This window comes from Equus przewalskii, chromosome 9 (genome assembly GCF_037783145.1).
Source record: "Equus przewalskii isolate Varuska chromosome 9, EquPr2, whole genome shotgun sequence".
Taxonomy (NCBI): Eukaryota; Metazoa; Chordata; class Mammalia; order Perissodactyla; family Equidae; genus Equus; species Equus przewalskii.
This window is the reverse complement of record NC_091839.1, coordinates 21,510,676-21,538,385: the sequence shown is the minus strand read 5'-3', so window position 1 is coordinate 21,538,385 and position 27,710 is coordinate 21,510,676. Positions and strand designations below refer to the sequence as shown.

The window sequence follows — 27,710 nt, the reverse complement described above, 5'->3', positions numbered from 1 at the left end:
GACAGTAGTTTTCCTTCACTGCTAGAAGGATCGAGGATTGTATATATGCCCATAGAGTTCCAATAAAGTTTCACTGGAAAACAGGACTCTGAATTTGGTCAGGTTTTCTCAGCCAGCCCTACTAGCAGAGAGGTGGTGACATTTTAGACAGGGCTATTGAGACTGAGGCCTCTGATGTATCAACAAAGAGAATATCACTTACAGAATAAAAACTTTGTACATCACAGATTAGTGGCACTTGACTCCAATTCTCACCCACTCACTGGTGGCAGACAGATCAAAGGGTAGATTGTTCCACTAAAACATCTTTACTTGCACCTTACCCTGATTGAAATATTCACCTCTGGCACATATGGGGTGGTAAACTATAAGCATATAACACAACAATTCATATTATATTTTGATATTGAAACCACAATAGGACATTATTTCTTCCAAAAGGCCCCTACTACCTCATCAAATTAGCTTCCATCTGAAATTAGGACAATGCACAAAGGCTATTGATTAGGCAGCTGAGTCACTATCCCATCCTCAGTGCCAAATGAGAAATGCAAGGGCTATAAAATAGTCTCCCTTTGCAAACCAACAAGTTAGCCTGCCAGTTTCATGGCTGCTCTAGAAAACATGAAAGTCTTGGGAGTAAGACAAAAAATACTGTTATTGATCACAGAACAGGCAGCAAGAGTTTCCCGTTCACATCTCTTCTAATTGCTCTCACAAGCCACACAGGGGCCATGCAAAGAGGTCCAGATGGATGCCACAAACAGAGTAACTTCATGTCAGAGCTGGAGAACACTAAGCTTAAGAAATCCAAATCTTTTAAAGTGGAATAAATACACCTACCTAATATTTGTGTCTGAGGAAGACATTATCTTTATTATATTGGTCAGGTAATTAACCCACTCTTGCCCTAAATAAAGACACTATTGCCATCTTCCAAGGCGATACACAAAAATCCTTGAAAGCTAGTCCAGAACAGAAGCTGATATAAGATGTGAAAAAGAATTGCAAGGCTGTTGGAGAATTGCCTCCCAATAGAATGCACTCTCCCCTTTAAAATTTGAGAATAATTGACTGAATAAAAAGATCCATTGAAGATTTTTGATACCAAGACTGACCTCGGTTGTGCGGTGACGTGGGGTTGTTAAAGACTGAAGGAGGCAGGAAGAGACACAGATTTCCCAGGACACTTCAAAGGAGAGACAGATCTACGGGAGATGTTAACCTAGGTGAGAAATGAGAGGTGAGAGCAAATGAAAAGAAAGAATAATATCACATATTTTGAATAAATTGAAATTTGTTAGCTTATTAGAAAAAAATCTAAGAGCTATTCACGATTACAACAAATCATTCTGCATGAATTGATAACGTAAATTTAAAGCTCTCTCAATTTTAAAAAAGAAAAATAGAACATTTTTGCAGTCTTACAATAGGAGAATATTTCTTAAAGAGAATAGTAAACATCTATAAAGGAAAAAAGCATTAAGTTATGTTAACATTAAGAATTACTCCTCATCAAGATACACACACACACACACACAGAAAGACAAGACAGGAAGAGAAAGAGAGAGAACAAAGAAAGAAAACATGTCCAGCTGATACATAGAACTAATACGAATATAGGAAAAAGACAACACATTGGAAAAAAAGGACAAAATAAAGTTATGAATACTTCAAAAAGAGGTTTCCAAATTCATAACAAATATGTGAAAATATGCTCAACTTCCATAAAAAACAAAGGAAACGAAACTAAAATCACTACTTGGTACCAGAAAGTATCACACACCAACAAGAAGTCTAAAAATAAAAATGGAAAAAATTAAAAGTGTTGACTAGGATGTGGATGAACCAAGACCTCTGACACTGCTGGTGGGTGTGAAAATTGGTACAAACATTGTAGAAACCTCTTCGGCACTATCTCCTAAAGCTAAAGATGTGTAACCCTGTCACCAACAGCTCCACTATTACATATAGAGCCAACAGAAATTGGTATGTGTGTCATCAAATCATGTCCTCAATTTGCATACCAGCAGCATCTCTAATATTCTAAAACTGAAAATCAACCATATGCCTATTAACAGTGGAATGATAATTTTAATTGTTATATATTCATACAATAGAATATTATACAGCAATGCAAATGAATGATTAATAACAATATGAAGCAATAAATTCACAAACAATGCAAATAATTACAAAAGCCAAATACAAAAGCATTAGTCCTCTATGATTTCTTGTCTATAAAATACAAAACAAGCAAATATGACCTGTGTTGTTAGACGTCAGAACAGTGTTTCCCCTGAGGAGTAGTGACTGGGAGAGAGCACAAGGCACTTCTGAGGGTCTGGCAATATTCTCTTTATTGATCTAGTATTGATCTCTTTATTGATCTGAGTACAGAAAGGTGTTCACTTTGTGAACTCTCACTGAGCTATGCACTTATGACCTGTGCATGTGTCTTCAAACATTTAAAATACATCTCACCAATCAAACAGGTGGGATATGGTGGATAGATAAGTATTTTAATGTATTTATATTAAAAAGTTGGGATTTAACAGTATTAAATACAGTGACACTGTGATTAGCTTTTAAATGCATGCTGAAATTTCTAGGTAAAATATAACAAATAATCATTATACAACTTTCAAAGAACAGAGGTCAATTATATTGTAGAATTATAATACAGAAGTACTTTTAAAAAAAATAATAGATGGGGCTGGCCTCCTGAGGTAGCAGTTAAGTTTGGAACATTCCACTTAGGTGGCCTGGGTTCATGGTTCAAATCCTGGACATGGACCTACACCGCTCATCATGCTGTGGCAGTGACCCACATATAAAGTGGAGGAAGATCGGCACAGATGTTAGGTCAGGGCTAATCTTCTTCAGAAAAAAAAACCACTCCAATTCTCTCCTATAGTTGAGAAAATATCCACTTTGCTCTTGGAAAACTAAGGAACCACAAACTCCACATAAAGAAAATGGATTCATGTCTTTCTCTTTCAAATGGCTCTCCCTACAGTGCTCCAATTTTAATGCGAGTCTCCGTCATAAACTAACTTCATCACTTGAGAGACAGGAGTGTGCACCTCCAAATCTCTTTCTTGCAAACATGCCCAAATCATCTTCACAAACGAGAAAAATCTGCCCTCTGTAGCCCCCAATTCCATGCAATTTACACTTTTAAAAATTTTCATATTCACCTAATGCTTTTTAAAAATCAGATAAAAGGTAATTTTATGCTATCTTTTGCCCCACTCTGGCTCAATCTGGCAATTTCTACCTGAAAATATTTAAATATGCTTATCTTCCTTCATAACATCATTTTTTAAATAAATGACTAGGGCTTCTCTAAGGATGTAATGTAACAAAACTCATAACTGGCTCCAAAAAGCTTTATTCACTGACTGAATTTCCACTCCAGCACTATTAGATTCAGTTTCAGTAATGACCTGCCACACCTGGTTCCATTTTCATGTACCTCGTCTTAAATTCCATGCCTAGTTCATTTCTGGGAAATGTACTGTGATAGATTTAAGTTACATACTTGAAGACTTCTCCATAGTATTGTGATTGTTTTAGGAACTGGACTTTATTACTGTGTAAATTCTGAACTCTTCCATGGCAAACATCAGTAAAACTACAGTCACATAAGAATTTATATGATAATTATATAATATTTCCTTACAATTACTACTATACCTTATTGTTTACTTTGAAGAAGACATACAGCATTCTCCGTTTACATTCTCTGGTCAAGAACTCATAACTGTACTTAGAACACTGAGGGGAATGAATGAATTACCAAATGAACATTGAGCGAATACATGCAATTCACATATTTCCCATAAGATTTTGTATTCTTTTCCAGGCAAAGAAGAGCCTGGATACACAGGAGTCAGGGCTTATGAGCAGAAAGGGGCTGGCAGTTGGGAAACACAGTCCTTATTGCAGTGGCGTTCAAGAGAAACTATTTAGGATTGATAAAAATAGCCAGACACACTTGAAAGGTGGAGGAAAGGGTGTAAAAATAGACAAAGGCACTCACCAGGAGAAGGGTGGTTTGGGTAGCTCTGGACTCAGGGGAGGATCTGGAGGAGACGTTGTCTTATGAAGGTGTTGGACCCTCTGGTTGTGGCTGTACAGGATGAAAACCATGGAGCCACTGGCCTAGAGCATCATCACCAAACAGAAAAAGAACAGGGATTGATAGAAACGCTGCATATAATGAGTCTCCGGTTTTGTCATGATGAACAGCAGAACAGTATCCCAAACTTTTTATGTTTCTTATGTTTTTCTTGCTCCTACTGTTACTTATAAACATAGACATAATCTTGTCACCAAACAGTTCTGTTACTATATATGCAGCCAACAAAAATTTGTATGTGTGTCATAAAACATGTTCTAAATTTACATATCAGTACTATTCTTAATAGTCTCAAATTGAAAACTACTCATATGCTTTTTAACAGTGGAATGATTAAATTGGTTGTTTTCTATTCACACAATAGAAACCTATATAAAAATACAAATGAATGATAAATAACAATATGCAGCAATAAATTCATGAACAACATAAAGAATTACAAAAGCCAAATACAAAAGAGTTAAGGCTCTATTATTTTTTCATCTAAAATGCAAAACAGGCTAACGTGATCTGTGCTGTTAGCTGTCTGACTAGTGTTTCCCCTGAAGAATACTGACTGGGAGGGAGCACGATGGTCTTCTCGGGGTCTGACAACATTCTCTTTATTGATCTAAGTACTGAGTACAGATTGTTTTCCCTTTGTGAATTTTCATTGAGCTATGCACTCACGACCTGTGCATGTCTTTAAATTTTTTTTTTTAAATTGAGGTGCCTTTTTTTTTTTAAAGATTGGCACCTGAGCTAACAACTGTTGTCAATCTTCTTCTTTTTTTTTTCTGCTTTACCTTCCCAACTCCCTCATACATAGTTGTATATCTTAGTTGCAGGTCCTTCTAGTTGTGGGATGTGGGATGCCGCCTCAACGTGGCCTGAGCGGTGCCGTGTCCGCACCCAGGAGGCGAACCCTGGGCCACCGCAGCCGGAGCGCATGAACTTAACCACTCGGCCACGGAGCCAGCCCCTAAATTTTTAAATACATATCGCCAATCAAAAGGTGGGATATGGTGAATAGATTAGTATTGTAATGCCCTTATATTGAAAAGGTGGGGTTTAATAGTAACAAATACAGTAATGCTGTGATTAGCTTTTAACTGTGTGCTGAAATTTATAGATAAAAAGAAACAAATAATGATTATACAACTTGCAAAGAAAAGGGGCCATTATAGTGTAGAATTATGAAGGAAGGCATTTAAATATTAATACAAAAGAAGTTAACATAGATAAAATAAGAAAATAAATTCCATTGGTATCGAAATGCATCAATTATTATATTTAACTTAAATAGACCAATTACTTATTTTAAAATCAAACACCTTTTAGTACACTAATTCACAGTTTTTGAAGAGATATGGCCAAATAATAGAATTAAAGTGGGAATATGGAAAATAAATTTTATGGAATTTTAACAATTAAACAACTAGAATCATAATATATATATATATATCAGCTAACATATACTTAAAGATTTATCATTATTGAAATTAATAATTACTTGTATTATTTAATAAATATTAAAAATAATTATGTTCAATTTTTCTTAATTTGCAAGTTTCCAATATATTGGTTAATGGATAATAAACATGATTTACTTTCTATGGACATACACATAAATACACATAGATCTCACATAGACCTGTAAATATATTTACATACACAATGTAAGCATATGTGTTTCTATATATTTCTATTTTCACTTCTTTTTGCTTTGTGATCTAATTTCTGGTAAATATATGTCTATTTTAATCATAAATAGGAGTTCCTCTTTGTGTTACAAGGTTGGATATATATATTCATTAGGCCAAAATAATTATTTTGTTTTTCAAATTGTTGAATTCTCAATAGTTTGCATCAGCTTCAGAATGCAAGTACAGAGAAAAATGTATAAAAATCTCTCCTAATATTGAGGAAGTATCCACTTTCCTCCTGGAAAATCAAGGAGCCACAAAATCCACATAAATAGAATGGATTCATGTCTTTCTCTTTCAAATGGCTCTTCCTACAGTGCTCCATATTTAATGGAAGTCTCCATTATAAACTAATTTCATCATTTTAGAGACAGGGGTGTGCACCTTCAAACCTCTTTCTTGCCAACATGCTCAAACCATCTTCGCAAAAAAAGAAAAATCTGCCATCTCCAGAACACAGTTCCTTGCAATTCACCTCTGTTAAAATAGGGACACTTACCCAATGTTGTTTAAAAATCAGCTAAAATGTACTTTTATGCTCTCTTTTCTCCTACTCCAGAACAACCTGACCATTTCTACCTGAAAATGTTTAAACTTGCTCATCTCCCTTCATAACATCATATTTGAAGTAAATGACTGCTGCTTCTCTAAAGATGTAATGTACAAAACTCATAGGTGACTCTGAAAAGTTTTATTCACTGATCCAGTTTCCCCTCCAGCACTAGGGTCTTCAGTTTCAGTAATGATATGACACATGTTGTTCCATTTCCAAGCACCTTTTCAAGAAATTCCATGACTAGTTCATTTCTGGGAAATTTACTGTAGTAGATTTACATTACACACTCAAAGAAATCTCCATACTGTCTAGATATTTTTAGTACTTGATTTTATTATTGCATAAATTCTGCACTCCCCAACAGAAATCATTAGTAAAATCTCAATCACATGAGTATTTACATGATAAGTATACAATATTTTATTACAATTACTGTTATGTCTTATTTTTTATTTTAAAGAAGACACTCAGCATGACCTGTTTACAGTCTCTGGTCAACTACTCATAAATGTACTTAGAACTCTGAAGACTACGAGTGAATTACCAAACAAACATTGTGCAAATACACAGAATTCATAGATTTGTCATAAGATTAAGGGATTTTGTATTCCTTATCCAGGCAAAGCAAAGACTGGATACACTGGAGTCACGGGTCATAAGCAGAAAAGGGCTGGCAGTTGGGAAACATAGAGTGATTATTGACTTGATATTGAAAAGAAGCCAGCTAGGATTGTGAAAGAGAGCCAAACATACATGAAAGATGGAAGAAAGGGTGTAAAAATACACAAAGGTGCTCACCAGGAGAAGGATGGTTTTGGTAGCTCTGGACTCCGGGGAGGATCTGGAGGAGACATTGGTCCTATGAATGTGTTGGACCCTCTGCTTGTGCCTGTACAGTATGAAAACCATGGAACCACTGGCCCACATCATGAGCACCAAACTGAAAACATCAGGGACTGATAGCAATGCTGCATATAAAGAGTCTCTGGTTTTGTCATGACGAACAGCAGAACAGTATCCAAATGCTTTTCGGTTTGTGATGTTTTTCTTGCTCCAATTGCTGCTCACAAACATAGCGTACATAACGCTTATCAGCATGTGCAGGACCCAGCACAAGAAAATTGAAGGGACCATGCACTTGAGAGCTTTCATTTTAAGCTCTGCCCACCTGTAGTTTCTGGGGCAGATCATGATGGCCTGGAAGACACTCAAGAGGCAGGTGGTGCCGATAGACACACCCCTGCCCACACCACGAACATAGAAAAAAAATCTGCATCCAAAATCACTGAAGACCTGATACCACCCAAAAGATGACAATGTATAGGGGAGTCCGCTAGAGAATAGAACCAGTAAGTTGGCTACAATCAGGTTCTTGACAATCAAATCTGTGGATCTTAGCCTAGACCCAGTGAAATAAAGGAAAAGATAATGGCAAAGAAGGGAAAAATTCCCCAGGATTCCGACTGTGGTCTGTAATAAGAAGATCACTCCTACTGCTAATTCGCTAGAGGCCATCCTGTCGGTTGTCAGTGACAGATACTTGTCTTCTGAGTTAGAGGATCCTGCAAGGGAATATGAGACATGGCCTATGTGTATCATGTCAACTGAAATCCAATATTTGCCACTTATGAAGAGTCCCTACTTTTATGAAATTACTTAGTTTTTCTGTCATTTTCAGGCTTCCAAAAGTTGAAAGTCTAACAATTAAAAACCCCTGCAATGTAGGAATCATTGCCATGAAGGCCACACATGCTGTAATTGCTTTATTCCTCACAAATTCCTGGTGCAGGCACTATTACATTCCTTACAAAGATGAGGAAACTATAGACAATGAAAGGTTAAGTGTTTCCCTTAAATTTACCCACTGGTTAGGAACGGAGTGAGAATTTGAACCTGGCTGGGCTGATAACAAAAGTGGTGCATTTAATCCATAATATGCTAAAATACAAGTTACCTCTGTTCTTCAAATAAGCCAGATCTAAATTTAGTTTTGTGTTTGCACTTTGTCTATTCATTTTAAATGGATGATATTCTGTTTTTTTAAAAAAAGGTAATGACGAATTTCCTCTTACTTATAAAGACTTATTCTATAGGCAAATGTAAAATTTGAATAAAGCTTTAGAGATCTTAATAAAATGTAGATGCCCTGGTTGCAGTATAAAACTGCAGGATCCTGCCCGTGATAAGTTGGCTTTAATGAATGCAAGAATGCATCAACATTAGGATGGCAACAGAAACATTTGCTTTTATCCCAGGAACATAAGTAAAATGGCCTGATTCACAGGAACTATGAGAGATGAAACACTGATGTCTGATGAACACTGTCTAATAGAAACCAATTATTACTAATTTCAGAACATGCACACATCTGTTTATTAATACGTGAGTTAAATAAAGTTATTAGCACTAAGGCAAGTTTTGGGAAAGATAATAAAGAACAAGACACATGCAAAGTGCAAAGTTAAGGGAAAAACTTTGTGTACTGTATTAACCACATACATTTTTTGGATTGGTATTATAACATTTAAAGGCATCAAACGTAACATAATACATTTGAGCCTAACAATGTTATCCAAAACTTACAACAGTATGTTTTTCTTAAATGCTGCTCCCCTCACTTTACATGGGAAAAGTCTCTTAATAATCAATAGAGACACAATCATGCAATCTGTTAAGCACTTCATACACCTGGAGTTAGAGAAAACATTTCTATTCCAGAAATTGCTATCAGACAGACTGTTTCCGCACAGGATCAGATGATTCTGTAGGTTCATCCTATTCTTTATCATCAGCATGGAGTTATGTGTGCACCTCTGGAAACATGAATATTTTGTCTATGATTCCTATAAAGTAGTCTGAACAGCAGATTGACTCTGCAACAGTCCTTAAGCACATTAAAAATCAGATTTCATTATCCCTTGGATTAAACCACAACAAGCACTGTTAGTAAGGACTACACAACATTACCTTAGGAGACATCAGGGATTGCTGGAAAGTCTAGGACCCCATCTCTCTAAACTAGCTTAGCTCATGCCTCAGGATTGATTCCACCTTCCTAAGTGACTTTAGTGCTGGACCAGGATCAAATGCAGAAAGTTCCCTTTGTCCAATATATTCACTCACCCAGACTCCTGATACAATTACTCCCCTTTGTCCAATATATTCACTCACCCAGACTCCTGATACAATTACTCTCCTTACAGATTCTGCCTCTCAGATGAACATAGAGAAAACTTACCAACTTTTTCCTACTGCCTGGATGGTGGGTTCATCATGAAGTTCAGAGTAGTCAGTGGGTATGCAAGAGGGGTAGCTAGACCCTGATATATGAGTTTGTGACTCTGTGACCTCACCTCTCCTAAGAATCGCAATTATCATTTCCCTTCTAGAAGCATTGGCAGTAACAGGCTTGGGAGTTGAGAATATTTTTCAAAGCATTTTTCACAAGTGCTAATTATGAAGAACAACTACAAGTTTCTAGTTAGCATCTCTTAAGAGACTGTTGCAGTGTTTGTGAGAAACTCTTACTTTTCCATGATCCCTGGAGGAAAATAGTGTCTCACATGGAGGAGAGCAGACAATCCTTAGGTCTGACACAGAAGGGACTGGTGGCGAGTATGCTTTTTTCACATAATGTTTTGCTTCACTGAGATGTTCTACCTATAAGTGAGTTCTATCCTAATTTATATAATTGAGCTACCCCATAAATTAAATTATGAGCAAAGAAGTGGAATTTTAAAAAATATGTGAGAAGGATTCAAAAAGAGATGCAAGTAACAAGAAGAACATTATGCCAGTAATTTACATTAGATATCATTGCACTCATTTGTACAACTCAATATCAATTAATATGTGAACTGTCTGGATACTCTGTCAATATTGACCCCCACTAGTGACAGGAAGGAGAAGCAGACTAATATCCATAGAAGAAACAGACAAGATTCTAAAACAATCCCTCACAAGGAAAGCACCAGGATCAGATGTTTTAACAGGCAGATTCCATAACTCTTGTAACTATCAGATAAACAAAGTTGCTTACTTAATTCAAGACCATCTAATGGTCAACGCAGTCCTCTACACATTCTGCAGTATTTCCAGTAAGGTACTATGACTGCTTTTTAATTAAGAAATCTATTTATAATGGCTCAAGAAACAAAAAACAAATATAAATTATGAGGTGAATTTAATTCTTTAGGTTTTCCTACACGCAAATTGACTCTTTGATCCAGGTTCACTATGCTATTTCCCTCAATTGTCAAGTTGTTTGTTACAGCCATAATAGTGGACAACTGACCCTACACACATGCATAAACTCATTTACACACAGATGCAGACACACACATGCATGAACTCTCACTTCCACGCTCACACATGTAGTCACATACATTCACATTCTTATACACGTATACATTCACATAAATAAGTGGGCAGGAGTCAAGTAAAAGCTGTTAGAATGCTTGTTACCTAACTCAAAGACCCCCATGTCATGATGAGTTGATCACAAAATGCGTCATTGACGCTTTCACCTGCCAATGTTAAGAAAACTTCCATACAGTGAGGTACACTGTAAAAGACCACACAATCCACAATGCCACAACACATCCCTCTTAGATATTAATTTGATTCTGAGACACTCAAATGCTAATTAAAAGAAATGATGGGGGGGCTGGTCCCATGGCCAAGTGGTTAAGGTCACGCTCCACTTTTGCTGCCCAGGGTTTCACTGGTTCAAATCCTGGGTACAGACATGGCACCACTCATCAGGCCATGTTGAGGTGGCATCCCATATAGCACAACCAGAGGCACTCACAGCTAGAATATACAACTATGTACCAGGGGGCTTTAGGGAGAAGAAGAAGAAAAAAAACAAAGATTGGAAACAGATGTTAGCGCAGATGCCAATCTTAAAAAAAAATAAAGAGATGAGATCTTTAATGTCTAAAGAGTCAGGCATTGGTAGTACAGTGGTGAGCATAGCTGCCTTGGAATGAGTCAAGTGCACCACATTCCAGCACACCTGCTTATTTCATGTGTAAAAATTATAGTCCCAGAAGATGTAGAGATCTAGCAAAATGGCAAGATCTTACTAAAAACAACCTAGGATTAAAATGCCCATTACATGAAACATTCCAATTACACAAGAGTGTTTATTTAAGAAGTGCACGTGAAAGGAAAGCTTCCTGAATTAAACAAACAAACTGAATGGGATACCTATTTTAATTGGTGTACTGGAAGCTCATTGAATTGGAAGAAGCTTCTAAAAGGTTGCCATATTCTAAAATAGCTTCATTGAAAGCCTCATTACAAAAGGCTAATGAAAAATTAGACAAAGAGGTACGTAAATCAAAACACAAGAGGACTGATGTGACTCCTACTGCTACCCACCATCCATCTTCACTTGAGCACTCACGTTTACTGATTCTCTGTCTGAACTGCCTTTCCACTTTGAAGAGACTGTTAAACAGGTACCTTTTAATATAAAAATACCATATCTTGAAGACGAAGATTTTCAGGTATCTTTCACCCCTTTGGTCAAAGACCAAACTAAAGGCCATAGTTAAAAAATTTCCTAAACCCAGGGAAGATCCCCAAAAGTTTTTTTATGAAATTAAAATCATTATGGGGCTGTGATCTGAGGCTGCCAGATGTTTATCAGTTTGTGCCTGTATGGGAGGATCTGGTAGAGCCCAAAAATGGATGCAAGAAGCAAAATTGTAAAACACTGAAGATGATATTTGAGATCCTTGATCTTCAATTTATTCTCATATAAGACAAGAAAGGGCTTACAAAATAGCAACTGTACATTTACAAATCATTCCTAGAGTCTTCCCTACCTGCACTGATTGGGATATTATGCAAACAAACAAACAAACAAAAAAGGATGAATCTGTAGCTGAATTTAAAACCCATTTGGAAGCCCTCTTCCTAGCATTCTAGTTTCATACAATAAATTAGGTCACCCAACCTGCTCCTGCTAACCTATTTCTAAGTGCATTATCTCCTGAGAATAGTAGGTTTATAAAAAGGCAGAAAATAGGGTGGGAATGAAATGCCTAAACGAAATTGTGACTAGAGTTGAGCACTTTGAAAGGACCCTGGAGGAAGACCACAAACATAAATCTGCCAAGCTGTGGGCCTTACAGCTACAACAGCTCCATGGATGGAGACCTAAAATAACAGCTCTTGCCTTGCAGCCTTGTAGGAGTCCAATAAAAAACAAACAAAAGCAAACTAGGCAGAATTCTATGTCTCAGTGGTAAGCAAATTGGGACACTGGAAAGAAGCTTGCCCTTAAAGTTCATATACAAATTCTTCAGCATCAACTTGAATACCCCTAACGGAAGGCTCCATATGGGCCTCTCCAATAACTGACTGGACTCTGAGGGGTTCTCCTGTAAAATGCTACCGGGAATTCCCTTAAACAGCCAATGGGAAACTAATATTAAAATAAATTTGAAATTTTGCCAAATAGCAGTTGACACCAGAGCTATGCTTTCTCCTTTAAAACCCATTCTCAAAGGACAACAAATCCTTCAGAGTGAAAAAAGGTTTTGGTAGTGGGGCCATCTAATAATGTTCAGAGACAATTTCTATCTCAACCAGTATAAATGACTCTGGAACCTCTGACTGAAAAACTTCCTTTTTTGCTATGTGAAACAGCCCCAGTCAATCTACTAGGTCGAGATCTCCTTTCTAAATTAAAAGGGCTAATACATTTTACTTCCAATGGACACCTCATCTTAGCATTTCCTGATCAATCTGAACCTGATCTTTCATGCTCTTTACAATCTGCCCTTGACATAGAAGATGAAGAATTAGAACAAAACTTCCCTAATATAATTGAGGTGCCTGAAAATCACTGGGTAACTTTTGACACTCAGATTGGGAGAATAAAAAGTGCAAAGCCTATGAAGATCCAAATAGATATGACTAAACGTCTTCCTAAATTGCCTCGATATCCATTAAATTTTGAGCCACACAAGGTCTCATACTCATAGTACAAGACTTACTCCCCCAAAGGCAGGTCGTTCCCTGTACCAGCCCCTATAAAACACTGGTCTTGCAAGTTCAGAAACCTAATGAGATGGGATGATGATTTGTCCAAACCAAAGTTGAAAGCTATTAGCAAGAGACTTAGTTCCCATCTACCATTGATCTAGACCAGAACACCCTGACTCAGGAGGGCATGGAGAAGGGAACATGGAAGTGGGGACTCCCATCCTAGAGTGAAGTGTTCTCTTGCCCTGAAAAAGTGTAACTCAAAACCTCATGAGTAAGAAAATCTATTCCTGCCACAGAAAGGGCAAATCTCCCAAAAGTTAAAATCAAAAAGAAGATGAGACATATGTATCAATGTCTTCACCCAAGAAAACTAATAACTGGAAATTTTTTTGCAAAAGCCAAGTCAGACTCAGCCTCTGACAAAGTCCAAATCCACTTAAAATCAGAGCTTTATTCATGAACAGTACAGTCTCTGGAACTCAGGAGAGCAAGATAGTCATTGGCCCAATTCTAGGGAAGAAACTGTGGTTTTAGCATGGTCTGAAAATATGGGAGGAGAGTCAGCTCAGGGAGAGATTCTGGCTCAGACAATGCCCACGGGTGGATATTCTAGTGACTATAGGGCTTCTTCCTTCCTCAAGCAAAGGAAGTGATGAGTGCTACATCCAGCATCCAAAAAGTCACTTCTGAGAGCCAACACTTAACCTTCTCTAGATTTTCTCTCTTTCTCTTTCTTCCTCCTTCCCTTCCTCCCTCTTTCACTCCCTCCCTCTCTCTCATAGCAACCCAATGCTTCATTGGGATCCTGGATTCCACAGGCCAGTCTTGGAATGGAGATGCATGAAAGAGAGGAAGCAGGGAAGGAGTTTTGAAAAAGACAAAGAAGTTCCAGTGGAACCTCAGGTTTAATCTGACTAACTTTCCAAGATGAGAACTAGGAGATGGGTTTAGATGTGGTAAAAATAGGAGAAAAGGGATTTTATGGAAATGTTTGAAGAATGTCCTTTTTGGCTAGAGTCTAGTAACTTTAGATTCTGAGATTATTAGGAATTAGGATACAAGTTCAAAAGTTCCATGAATATATTATAAAGGCTCACACATGTGCATTGCTTTATACCAAGTGCTTTCACAGGCAGAATCCCCTGTGGGGCTCACAGTATCCCTGTGAGGAATGCAGACAACTTGCCACCTCATCAGAAAAGTCTGAGATTTAAGGAAATTATCAGTGTCCAAAGTGAAGACTAGAAAATTTTGTTTCCAAAATCAACTAATGGTCCTCCCACTACATCACAAGTTTCCCCTAATGGAGAAAACCCTTTGCTGACTCCATTATCTTTTAATTCCAATGGATGGACAGAGCAAAGAATGGGACAAGTGTCCCAGCTTATGCTTCCTTCCTATGACCTCCCTCTGAAGGCTCTGCTGTCTGAAAGGGTCAGGTTTCAAAAGTTGACATATTCAGAGATTGGGGACTTGGGAACCCTAAGAAAGCCAAGACTAAGGCTTACCCTTGGGGACCTCAGAATTGAACAGGTAGACCCCTACCTTTCATATTAGTTTTCAGGGTTTCATAACAAAATACAATAGCCTGGGGGGACCTTAAAAAACAGACATTTATTTTTTCACAGTTCTGGAGACTAGAAGTCGAAGATCAAGGTGTCAGTAGGTTTAGTTTCTTGTAAAGTCTCCTCCTTGGCTTGCCAATGGCCACCTTATCAGTGTGTCTTCACACAGTCCGTCTCCCATATGCACATAGGTCTGGTGTCTCTCTATGTGTCCAAATTTCTTCTTATAATGACACCAGTCAAAGTTGATCAGGGCCCAACCTACTGGACACATTGCAAGTTAATTACCTCTTTGAAGGCCCTATCTCTAAATGTAGCCACCTTCTGAGATACTGGATTTTAGGGCTTCAATATATCAATTTGGATGAAATAATTCAGCCCATAACACTCAGCTCTCTGGACTCCCCCAAATTCATGTCCTTCTCACATGCAAACTACTTTTCCCCCCATTTCAACATCCCAAAGTTCTTAACTGATTCTGGCATCAATTCTAAGTCCCAAATCTCATCTAAGCATCAGCTAAATAATGGATGTTTGAGATGTGTGATATAATTCACCATAAGATAAAATCCTTTCCAGCTGTAAACCTGTGAAAACAGGCAAGTTATCTGCTTCCAAAATAAAATGGCCTGGACAGGCATAGGACAGGCGATCCCATTCCAAAAGGTGAAACTGGAAAGAAGAAAAGAGACACCTGTGCCAAGCAAGTAAAACACCTAGGAAGGCAAACTATACTAGGTTTAAAGCTTGAGAATTATTCTCTTTGGCTGAATGTCCTATCCTCTGGGACCCACCTCCTGGACTGTCAGGAGTAGCTTGAAAAGAGGGACTTTTGAAGGACAAAGCTCACTATACTCTCATCCACATGCCTCCTGCTGGCTAATGTGTTTCATCCCAGGGGTCCAGTTGTTCCTCTTCCTCTACCTCCACATAATCAGAGTGTCTCATTCTGATACCTGCAATTTCAACTTTTTGGCAATCATCCCATAATTTCACTCAGAAACTTTGTCCAGAAGAACCAGGTGCAAGAGGACAAGTATGTTTATACAAAACTGAATCAGAAATGAGTTTGAATCACATGGGCAGATGGTGAGATTGAGTTTTCTCAGTGTTGGAGAGAGAGGTTACAGATGAGCAAGAGTAGGAAGATAGAATGATCCATGTGTAAGGGATTAGAGTCAGAGACATCAGTATGAACTTATGTTAGCTTGATTTAGGTATGAATGAACCCATATAATTATATTTCTAGATATGTGTTTATGAATTTTTGTATACACAGACATTTTCTTGCTCTTTGAGCCAAGAAGGCATAGAAACAATGAAATCCCAGTAACAGTGAGAATAGCTACTGTCCATATCTTGGTTCATTATACCATTCTCCAAGAAAAGAAACCAGAACCCCTTTGCAAAATGGCTGGATCTAACATTAGGACAGGACATATATAAAATAACCCCGGAGAATTGCGTACTACTATAAAGTGAAGAAATGCTAAAAATTTAAAAAATATATAATAACGGAGTATGTGAAAGGAACACAAGAGTCACGTGAAAGAGCTCCCAATGGCCGCTCTGGAAAATTTTGAGTAAATAAACAAGTTGTCTTGGGGTATAACTCAAATTATAAAATAAATACCCATGAGTCTGTACTGATATAATTAAAATATTGACTTCATAAATAAATGAGAGAAATAGGTCAATCTTTTCAGAAAGATGCCAAATAATTTTATAGATACTCTATCCTCAATAATGTGGAACGTAATTTCCCACTGCTTAAGTGTGGGTTAAAAATAGGAACTTTGTTCCAAAGAGTATGGGGGACAAGAATAGCAACTTCTCAGTGGGGAAACCTGGCACACACTACCTCATACACATTAATACCAACAGGGATAAGTGATGTTGGTTATATATACCCTTGATGTAGTGTGATGAAAAACAGCATTTTATCCCAGTAGTCCTCCACTTTAAAACAGGTAAGCCCAATCTAATCATGAGAAAAATATCAAACAAATCACAGTTGAGCAATAATCTCAAAAATATCTGACCAGTACTCCTCAAAACTGTCAAGATCATAAAAAACAAGGAAAGTGTGACAAATTGTTATAGCCAAGAAGAGCCTAAGGAGACATGAGTATTAGATGTAATTTGGTATCTGAATAGGGTATTGGAACATAAAAGGAAATAAGGTAAAGAGAACAAAATCCAAATAAAGTAAGGATTTCAGTTGATAAAAATACATCATTGTTGGTTCATTAACTATAACAAATGTACATACTAATGTAAGATGTTAATCATCTGGGAAATTGAATGCGGGACACATGGACACTGTGCCATCTGTGCAATTTTGGTAAATCTAAAAGTGTTCTAAAAAAAAAAAAGTTTATTAAAAACAAAAGACCCATCCAGAATGAAGAACGAACCCTATAGTTTTCTTTTGTTCTGTTACGTCTTTCAGAATATGGACCTGCAGATGGCCTTTAGTTTCTCATAAAGGAAAGAAAGACACATTCACACAATAAATGGTCACTGGAGACCTTAGATTTTGAAAATATGTTCAGAAAACCTTTCACAACCTTTGTTTCCATCATTATCCTAGAAGAATCTGAGAAGAGACAATCCCTTTGAAGACAGTCACAATTATTCAGTAAACTATCTAATCAAGATAGATAGAACAGCAGGTGTAAAGGAGGTAGTGTGAGACTAGTGGGCGAGTATTTCTGCACCTGTTGCAATAAAAGGCAAACATGGTGAGTGCAAATGACCCAGAATGATTGAAACACGAGATAGGTTATATTCAAGATGAACAGTGGTGTGATGGAGATGGGTTGGTGGAAAGTGTTAGGAGGTGATGCACAGCTTTAGCTCTAAGAGGAGAGTCAGTTGTCTGGTAAACAGGTCATGGCTTCCCCAATCATGAGAAAAAAGGGTCAACTTTCATAAAGAGTCACAAGTTAGCCAGAGAATAGAAAAGTGGTTACCGGGGTCTGGAAGGTGAGGGAAAAGGGAGATGTTGGTAAAAGGGTACAAACTTTCAGCTATAAGATGAATAGGGCTGAGGATCTAATGTATAACATGGTCACTATAGTTGATAACACTGGACTGTATAATTGAAATTTGCTAAGAGAGTAAAACTAAATATTCTTGCCAAAAAAATAATAAAGAATAAACGAGGTGATGGATATGTTAATTAACTACATGGGGGAATCCATTCACAATGTATATTTATATCAAAGCATCACAATGCTCACTTTAAATAACTTGCATTTTTATTTGCTAAGTATATCTGAATCAAGCTGAAGAAAGGGAGTCACATGTTGGCCATGCAGTGGTAGCCTCTGCATCAGAAACAGACTGAATCAGCAGCTTGGTTCTGGTCAGTTTCTTCAAAAAACATGCCTTCACCATGGACCTGTAAATGAGTGACCAAGAGAAGTGCAGCAGCACCACCACCATTTGTTTCCACAGTTCACAGCCCCACACATGGGTGTCCTTGATCTGCCAGTCTATAGTTGTCTCAGTGGCGAGCTAAACATCTAGACCACTGGAAACACTCCAGGAATCTGAGATCTGACCGTGAACGGAACGTCGCATCTGGTTTTGTCTCTGCAGAGCTGGCACTGAGACTCAACAACCACCGTGGCCCAGGGAACAGCATTAGGTTTCAGCTTAGCTAAGTCATCAGTGAACCAGGGCCATGCATTTAAGACAATCTCAGGGGATTTAGGGTTCCTAGTGACAAAGGGTTCAGCCACAGTGTGCAGCTTAAAATTTCCTCCACAGGAATAGAAACCACTTATGTAAAGCCGAGATGTCACGGGGCCAGTCCGCCTTCATTCTTTTTTTTTTTTCCCCCCTTTTTCTCCCCAAAGCCCCCTGGTACATAGTTGTATATTCTTCGTTGTGGGTCCTTCTAGTTGTGGCATGTGGGACGCTGCCTCAGCGTGGTTTGATGAGCAGTGCCATGTCCGCGCCCAGGATTCGAACCAACGAAACACTGGGCCGCCCACAGCGGAGCCCGCGAACTTAACCACTCCGCCACGGGGCTAGCCCCAGCCTTCATTCTTGATTACATACTTTTCAGGAGACTCAGGACACTTGGGGCCCTTTTGACCTTGTTAGTGGTGGAGTCCAAGTGTCCTCATCCCCAGATTGGAGTATAAACCCAGAGCATCACAAGGTTTCTATGAGTCAGTCCTCAGTTTTGAGGAGAGCCCTCTAGCATCATCTTCATTGAGATATAATAAGCAAATACATGAAAACTTTGCACATCAGAGGATAATATCACATAACCTAAAACCTTACCTGCCCTCTGGTGGCAAATAAAAGGGTAATTTGTCACACCAACACTTCTCTATCTGCACCTCACCATGATTGGGATACTCACTTTTGGCACTTCCGGGGTGGAAAAGTACGAGCATATAACACAACAATTCCTATTATATTTTGTTATAGAAACAATATAAAGACATTGAATTTGTCAAAAGGGCCTCAATTACCTCACCAAGTTAGCTTTCCTTTGATACTAGGGCAATGCATATTGGTTATACAGCCCAGTAAGTATCCCATCCTCATTACCAAGACTGTCAAGAAATGGAAAAGGTATAAAATTTTACTCCATTTGCAAAGCAAAGAGTTAGCTGCCAGTTTCATGGATGCTGTCACAAGGCATAAGACTCCTGGGACTGAGAAAAAAGATATTGTTATATACTGCACGATAGGCAAAAAAATGCTTCATGTCCTCATCTTTTCCTATTGCTCCCACATGCCTCAAGGAGGCCATGCAAAGAGATCCACATGGATGTCACATACATAGTAAGTTTCTGTCACAGCTTAATATTATGTTTAAGAAACACAAATCTTTTAAGCTTGGTGTAAATCTACCTGCCCAACTTGCCTCTGAGGATGGCATTACCTTTATTAATAACAAATTAATTACATATTTAATTTAATCAATTAAATTACACTTTGGTTTACTTTAATTAATTAATTGGGTAATTAATCAGCCCTTGCCCCCAAGACACACTATTGCCGTCTTCCAAAGCTGTTAATACAAAAATCATTGCAAGGTAGTCCGGAACAAAAGATGATACAAGATATGAAAAAAATTTGAGATTCTCATGGAAAATTGTCTTTCCCCTTAAAATTTGGGGATAATTATTGAGTTAAAAGATCCACTGAAGATTTTTGGTACCAAGACTACCTTTGGTTGTGTGGTGCTGTGAGGTTGTTCAAGACTGAAGGAGTCAGGAAAAGACACAGATTTACTAAAGGACTTTAGGGAAAGACAGATCCAGGAAATAGGTGATGTTGACCAAGGTGAGCAAAGACAAGTAAAAGCAAATGAAAAGAAAGAATAATATGAGATCTTCTTAGTGAAATAAAATTTGTAAGCTATCAGAAAAAATTTCACCATCCACACATACAGAATATATAATTTTGCATGGAATGCCAATTTAACTTATAAAGAGATATGATGTTTTTCAAATAAAATGATGGAGAATATCTCTCGTATTCAAATAGGAAAATATTTCTTAAACAAAGTAATAAACATTACCTGTAGAAAAGGAAATATCAAATTATTTTTAAATTAAGACTTGTTTCTCATCAAGACAAACACACTCACATACACACAAAGAAACGGAAAAAGAAAGATCAACAGAGAGATCACAAGAGAAAGAGAGAGAATAAGAAAAGGAAATACATCCAGCTGATATGCAGAACTACTACAAATATGTAAGAAAAAGACAACACAACAGAAAACGTGGACAAAATTAACACATGCTTCAAAAAGGGGTTGCTCAATGTCTAATAAATATGAGAAGTATGAAATATGAGAAATATGATAATAAATGAGAAATATGAGAAATAAATATGAGAAACATGAGAAATAGAGAAAATATGCTCTACTTCCATGGTAATGAAAAAAAGCAACTAAATTCCCTACTTGATACCATTACATAGAAACTGGAAGTCAACACATAAAAAGGACAAAAAATATTAAATGTGGTAACATGGATGTGGACAGACCAAGAACCTCCTACACTGCTGATAGGTGTAGAAATTGGTGCAAACACTTTCCAAACCTCTTTGGCCTTATCTCCTAGAGCTAAAGAGACGTAAACCTGTTGCCTGACAAGTCCACTATGACATATAGAGCCAACAGAAGTTGGTATGTGTGTCATCAGAATATGCCCTAAATGTACATACCATCAGTATTCCTAATCGTCTCAAACAGACAGTCACCATATGCCAAGTAACAACGAAACAATTAAATTAATTGCTTTTATGTTCACGCAATAGAATCGTGTACAGCAATGGGAATAGATGATCAACAACATGCAGCATTAAATTCACAAACAACATGAGGAATGACAAAAGCTGAATACAATTGAGTTATTGCTGTATGATTTCTTTTCTATAACATACAAAAAGGGTAAAGTGACCTGTGCTATTAGATGTCAGAGGAGTGGTTCCCCTGAGGATGAGTGACTGGGAGGAAGTACAAGGGGCTTCCAGGGGTCTGATGATATTTTCTTTATTGATCTAAGTACTGAGTACAGAAATGTGTTCACTTTGTAAACTTTCAGTAAGCTATGAGCTTATGACCTGTGTGCGCATCTTTAAATTTTGAAAAAACATATCACCAATCAAAAAAGTGGGATATGGTGAATAGATTAGTGCTGTAATATTCTTACATTGTAAATATGGGATATAAGGGTAGTACATACAATGACGCTGTGGTTAACTTTAAATGCATGCTGAAATTTCTAGGTAAAATCTAACAAATAATGAATATACAACTTTCAAAGAAAAAGGTCAATTATAATGTAGGAGTATATTTAAAAATAATAGAAAACAAGTTAACATAGATAAATTAGAAAATAAACTCTATTGACTCAAATGTATGGATTACTATACTAAACTTAAATAGACTAATGACCTCTTTTAAAATCAAATATTTTTAAAATTTTTTTAATGGATATTTCCTCAAGACATATATCCAAATGATAGAATTAAAGTAGGACAATGAGAAGTATACTTTATGGAATTTTAACTATTAAACAACTAGCATGGCATTATAGACATCAGACAACATAAACTTGAAGAATTTTCAATATTTTCACTAGCACTATTTTAAATTTGCCTTAATGTACAAGTTTGCAATATATTGATTGACGGATAACAAGCATGATTACATTATAGGTATGTGTATATATACATATATACTCACAGATCACATGCAGAAAGAGATACATCTGTATTTAAACATATACAATTGTAGGTGTGTGTCTATCTCTACTTTTTCTTCTTCTTGTTTTGTGATCTAATTTGTGGTAAATATTTAAGTGTCTCTTGTGAGCCAAAACATTCTTGACAATCAAACCAGTGGACCTTATCCTACACCCAGTGAAATTAAGGAAGTGATTATGGTAAAGAAGAAAGAAGTCCCCCAGGATTCCAAATAGAGTCTGTAATAAGAAAATCATTCCTAGTGCCAAAACCTTTGTGGCCATTGTGTCACTTCTCAAAGACCGATATTAGTTTCTGAGCTAGAGGATCCTGTATGGGAATAGGAGGTGTGGACCACATGTATTATGCCAACTGAAATCCAATACTCTCCACTTACCAGCAGTTCCTACTTTTTTTTAAATTAAGATTATGATAGTTTACAACCTTGTGAAATTATGGAAAACAGAATGGAGCTTTCTCAAAAAGTTAAAAATAGAAATACCTTATGTCCCAGCCATGCCACTACTGGGTATCCATCCTAAGAACCTGAAATCAGAAATTCCAAGGATCCCATGCACCCCTATGTTCATCGCGGCATTATTTACAATAGCAATTCCTACTTTTAAGTAACTAAAGTTTTCCTGTCCTTTAGAGTCTTCCAAGAGTTGAAAGTATAACCATTAAAAAACACTTGCAAAGGATGAATCACTGGTATGAAGGCCAAAAATTCATGGGTCAGGCACTATTACATTCCTTATACAGATGAGGGCAAAACAAGCACAGAGAGGTTAGGTGTTTCCTCTGAATTCACTCAGTGGTTAGGGGCAGAGTGGGGATTTGAACCTGGCTGGGCTGGTAGCAAAGATGGTGCACTTAATCCTTAATATACTAAAATACCAGTTATCTGTGTTCCTCAAGTGAACCAGATCTAAATTTAGGTTTGTTTTTACACCTTGTCATTACAACTTAGATTGGTGGCATTTCACTTTAAAATTTTGGTAGTGGCAAGTTTCCACTTATTTATACTCTGTGAGTAAATTTCTGAAACTGACATTGGGAGAATAAAAAGTTCAGAGCCTATAAAGATTGAGATAGATATAACTAAACATCTTCTTAACTTGCCTCAGTATCCACTAAATCCTGAGGCTGTACAAGACCTCACACCCATATCAGAAGACCTACTGACCTAGGGGCTAATCGTTCCCTGTACTGGCACCTGTACAACACTGATCTTGCCAGTTCAGAAACCTAAAAGGAGGGGATGGTGATTTGTCCAGGACTTGAGAGCTATTAACAAGATTGTTAATCCTTGCTTCCCAGTTGATCCAAACCTGAACAACTTGTTGTCCAAAAGACCACCAAACTCAAAATGGTTCACTGTAGTAGACCTTTGTACAACACCCCTGTGTACTCCAAGAACCAATATCTATTTGCCTTCACTTGGAATAATCAATAACATACCTGGACAGAAAAGTATCAAGGATTCACTGAGGCCCCCTCTTATTTCTCCAAATTACTTACTCCACCAAGTTTAAAGCACCCTCCTGATCCCCAGGTTACTGACCCTTTTAAAATATGCAGGAACTTCTTTCTTTGCTCAGTAACCAAAAGGGGCAGCCATAAAAGATTTCATTTATTTGCTGCCAGAGTTAGCTGAAAAAAGATATAAAGTCTCTAAGGAAAAATTACGATTATCTCCAGACACTGATCATTACCTAGGTCATAATCTAAGTGCTGAAGGAATGCAACTACCTCAGAAAAATTTAAGCTAATCAAAGAATTTCTTGGGCTTATATGAAAGTGACATCTTAGCAGATTTTTAGGCTTGGCTGGTTATGGCAAACTGTGGGTCCCTAATGTTTTTCTCTTGGCTTCCTTACTCTATGAACTTACCAAATTTCAGTCCCTGAATCCTTTCATTGGGATATAAATATGTGCAGGCTTTTATTAGACTAAAACAAGTGCTTCAAGAACCATCTACCTTAGGGCTACATAACTATTCCAATATTTTGCTTCATTTGTGCAGGAAAGAGATAACCAGGCCCTGGGAATGTTCGCTAGAAGAACATGACAATAAACACAAGCCTGTTGCTTATTACAGCATATAACTTGATTCAGTTGCTTGTGCCTTTCCCTTCTGTATTAAGGCTATAGCTTCCGATGCAAAGTTAATAGAAACAGCGTATTTAACCCTAAGAAATAACTTTTATTTACAAACACTATATGCTGTCCAAAGTCTTCTTAACTATGAATTGACTCAACATTTCTGTGCAAGCTGACTAACCTTCTATGAGATCCTTCTGCTTTTATCACATCATCTACCTCTTAAACATTGCAAAGTCCTTAAGCTTCCTATATTACTATCTCTGCCTGTTGAAGGCAAGATCCATAGCTCTGATAATAACATCTCATTTTGTGATGCTGTGTCCTAATTTATGCAACACCTCTTTACTTATGATCTAATCTGTTTTGTTAATTGGTCATATCGTAGAAGTGAAAAAAGGGAATTTCCAAGCTGGTTATGCTATTACTTTTCAATATGAACTATTTGAAAGGGGAAACCGCTCACAAGCTAAATCAGCTGAACAGACAGAGTTCCATGCCCTCACAGAAAATGCCAGTTATTAGAAGGACAATCTGTTAATATATTACTGATCATTGGTTTGCCTTTGATGCTGTCCACAATTCAAGATGTTATGGAAACAAAGGCGTTTTCTTATGTCCCCTGGCACTCCAATAAAAAATGGACAAAAATCAAGCGATCTTTTTACTGCTATTCTTTTACCTTCCTAAATTGCTAACACCAAATTTGAGGCTCACATTAAAAGGCTAAATCTGATATCAGAAAAATCGCCAGGCTGACTTTCATGCAAAGGCAGTGGCAACAGAACCTATAAAGATTGTGGCACGTATGGATGAAGTCCATTCTGCTTCTGTGAAAAATACCTGCTTGTTGACAGATTGCACCGTGCTGATGCCCTTGCAAAATGGCAACACTGCTCCTGAATCACAGAAATTAAGGTGGACAAAAAATGGTTGCAAACTAAATGAACAATAAGGGCTATGGGAAACCCAAACGGCCATTTGGTTCTTCCCCACTACCTGGCACACCCATTTTTCAGTTTTTACATTCCTTCACCCAACATGTTGCATTTAAGATGACTCAAATTAGGAATATACATTGGTATGAAGACCTCTATAAAATTGCAACAGCATTTTACCCCTAATATCTGGATAATCCTGGAATAACTATTTTTTTTTTTTCCTGAAAGGCTTCAGACCTCCTCTCTCTGGACAGTTTAAGCACCTGCAACTGGACTTCATTCAACTGCCACCTTGTGTGGCTTACCAATATGTTCTTCTTATTGTATGTATGTTTTCAGGATGAGTTGAAACCTTCCTTTGCCATAAAGTTGATGCCTGCACAGTAGCAAAGAAGTTGTTGGAAAACACATTTCCCATTGGAGTACAACTTTAACAGTCTCCAGTGACTGAGGCACTCACTTCACTGGACAAGTCATATGAGCCATAACAAAAACCTTGCAAACTTCTTGGAATTATCAATGTCACTATCGCCCTCAGTCATCAGGCAAGGTTGAAAGAACTAATGAGATACTAAAAGTTAAAATTTCTGAACTTGCTTAAATGACTGGACTCCCTTGGCCTAAGATATTGGCTATTGGTCTTGCTGACTGTTCACAGTACTCTCTTTGGGAAATATAAGTTCATGCCACATGAGTAATCACCAGCAGACCAATGTCCATTGGTATACAACTTTCAGCCAACCCACTGTTACCCCATGCTAGTATGACCAGCTACTGTAACCCTTTAATAGCTTATGCTGAAGGCTATGATCAACAGGTTAAAGTAGCATTCCAAGATCCCAGTTCAAAGAATTCTGTTAGACAAAGCCTGGGGTCAGGTGACTGGGTATTCTGGACACATCATCAGAGGAAGACAGCTCTCAAATTCTGTTGGAAGGGAACTTACCAAGCACTCTTGACCCTGACACTGCTGTGAAATTGGAAGGCATTAAGCCTTGGGTGCACATCCCACAGTTTAAGAAAGATCCACTTGACATCTGATCCTGTACAGATGCTATAGTTATCCTAATAAAATTCACAAGAAAGGGAAGTAGCTGACATTGAGGTAGACTGCTTCCATCCAAGAAATCAGATCAACACTTCATATTTTCATTAAACATGAAAACTTTCCACTTTTCTTTCTTCCCTTTACTCTCTCATTGGCCTAGAAAGATAACACACTCATTGGTATCTCCCATGTCATTGGTAAGGGGAGTAATTTTCAGATGCTGGATTGGTCATCAAAGATGCCAATCAATCCATGGTGGAGAGAGCCCCAGTGTTCCCTGTGATCAATTTCTCTTCTGTTCCCAATATCACTGCAAACACGATCGACCCTCATTGGAAGTCACTTACTGAGTTCAACTTTTATGACTCCTGCCACACAGTAATGCTGATATTGGTCTGTTCTGTTAATTTCTTTGATTTCTCTTCCAAAAATGTCTCCTGGAAGAATTGATCTAGAGATTATCCCTAGGGCATATCCTACAGCATAAATGTATCTTATGAAGTCAAAATTAATAAGAAGATTTAAAAGAGTTTCATGTAAGATGGATACAAAACTCTGGGTTGTGGATTTATATAAAAACATGTCTTTAAGGAACTAAATTGATGTGCTCAGTCATCATTTGCAAGGTTCAAAGTCATGACCTTTTCCCAAGACCAATAGTTGATATCTACGTATTGGGGTGGCTTGGAAAGACAAATACTGTGACAAGAATGGGTAAGTTCAGCCATAAGCAAAATGAATGCACAGTCTCTTAATGACTGGCCTGTTCTGGTCTCCTGGGAGAGCTGTCGACACCAGCTGTTGGCTGCTTCTCAACCTGGTCTTGTCAGTGTAGTTTCAGTCATAAATCCAAAACATTCTGAGGACCACTGTGGAGTAGGCACCCTTTTTAAGTGAGAAATATGGATCCAAGAGTCAATTCCCTGTAATCTATCTGTCAGTGAGGATCACACTAAACTACACTAAGAGTCATCATGGATGGTGTAGGGTCTAGGACACTCATTATTCTGTACTAACTCGCTCATGCTTCAGAATTATTCCACTTTCCTGCATGCCATTGACACTGAATTAGGTTAATACACAGAAGATTGCCTTTTTCTGATATAATAATTCACCCAGATGCTTGATATGCCTTTCTTTTTCACACTCTGCCTCCAAGACTGAAATAGAAATTACTCACCCATCTCCTTCCTGCTACCGGGCAGTGGGCTCACTGTGATGTTCACTATGTCCAAAATGTGTGAGAGAGGGAGGCAGCTAGATCCTGATATATAGGTTGGTGATACTGTGACCTCTCCTCCCCTCAGAACTACAATTATTTCATTTGCAGCAGCATTGGCACTGCAAGCTAGGATGCTATGGACAATTCTGAAACTTTTCTCCAGTTTGTTAATTACCAAAAACAATTGCAAGATTTTAGTTACCCTCTTCAGTACAGT

At 37.6% G+C, this 27,710-nt stretch overlaps 1 protein-coding gene and 1 long non-coding RNA gene across 2 annotated transcripts in view; both read right to left on the bottom strand.

The window, feature by feature from the left end:
* Positions 1-855: 855 nt before the first annotated feature.
* The window catches only part of LOC103554208 (uncharacterized), a 142,041-nt gene continuing 115,186 nt past the window's right edge, over positions 856-27,710 (bottom strand). Inside the window, exons 5-6 of the long non-coding RNA XR_011522434.1 lie at positions 4,046-4,167; positions 856-1,225 (exon numbers count right to left, since the gene is read on the bottom strand). This is a non-coding gene — a long non-coding RNA (uncharacterized lncRNA). The remainder of the gene's footprint in view (positions 1,226-4,045; positions 4,168-27,710) is intronic.
* Positions 5,883-8,380, bottom strand: LOC103564669 (vomeronasal type-1 receptor 4-like). The gene has a single exon (XM_008540557.2). The coding sequence runs from the start codon at positions 7,982-7,984 to the stop codon at positions 6,959-6,961; it is 1,026 nt and encodes a 341-aa protein (XP_008538779.2). The 5' UTR covers positions 7,985-8,380; the 3' UTR covers positions 5,883-6,958.

Bases quoted from the DNA above. Each gene is read 5' to 3' on its own strand.
- LOC103564669 (XM_008540557.2), bottom strand. From the start codon at position 7,984: ATGATACACATAGGCCATGTCTCATATTCCCTTGCAGGATCCTCTAAC.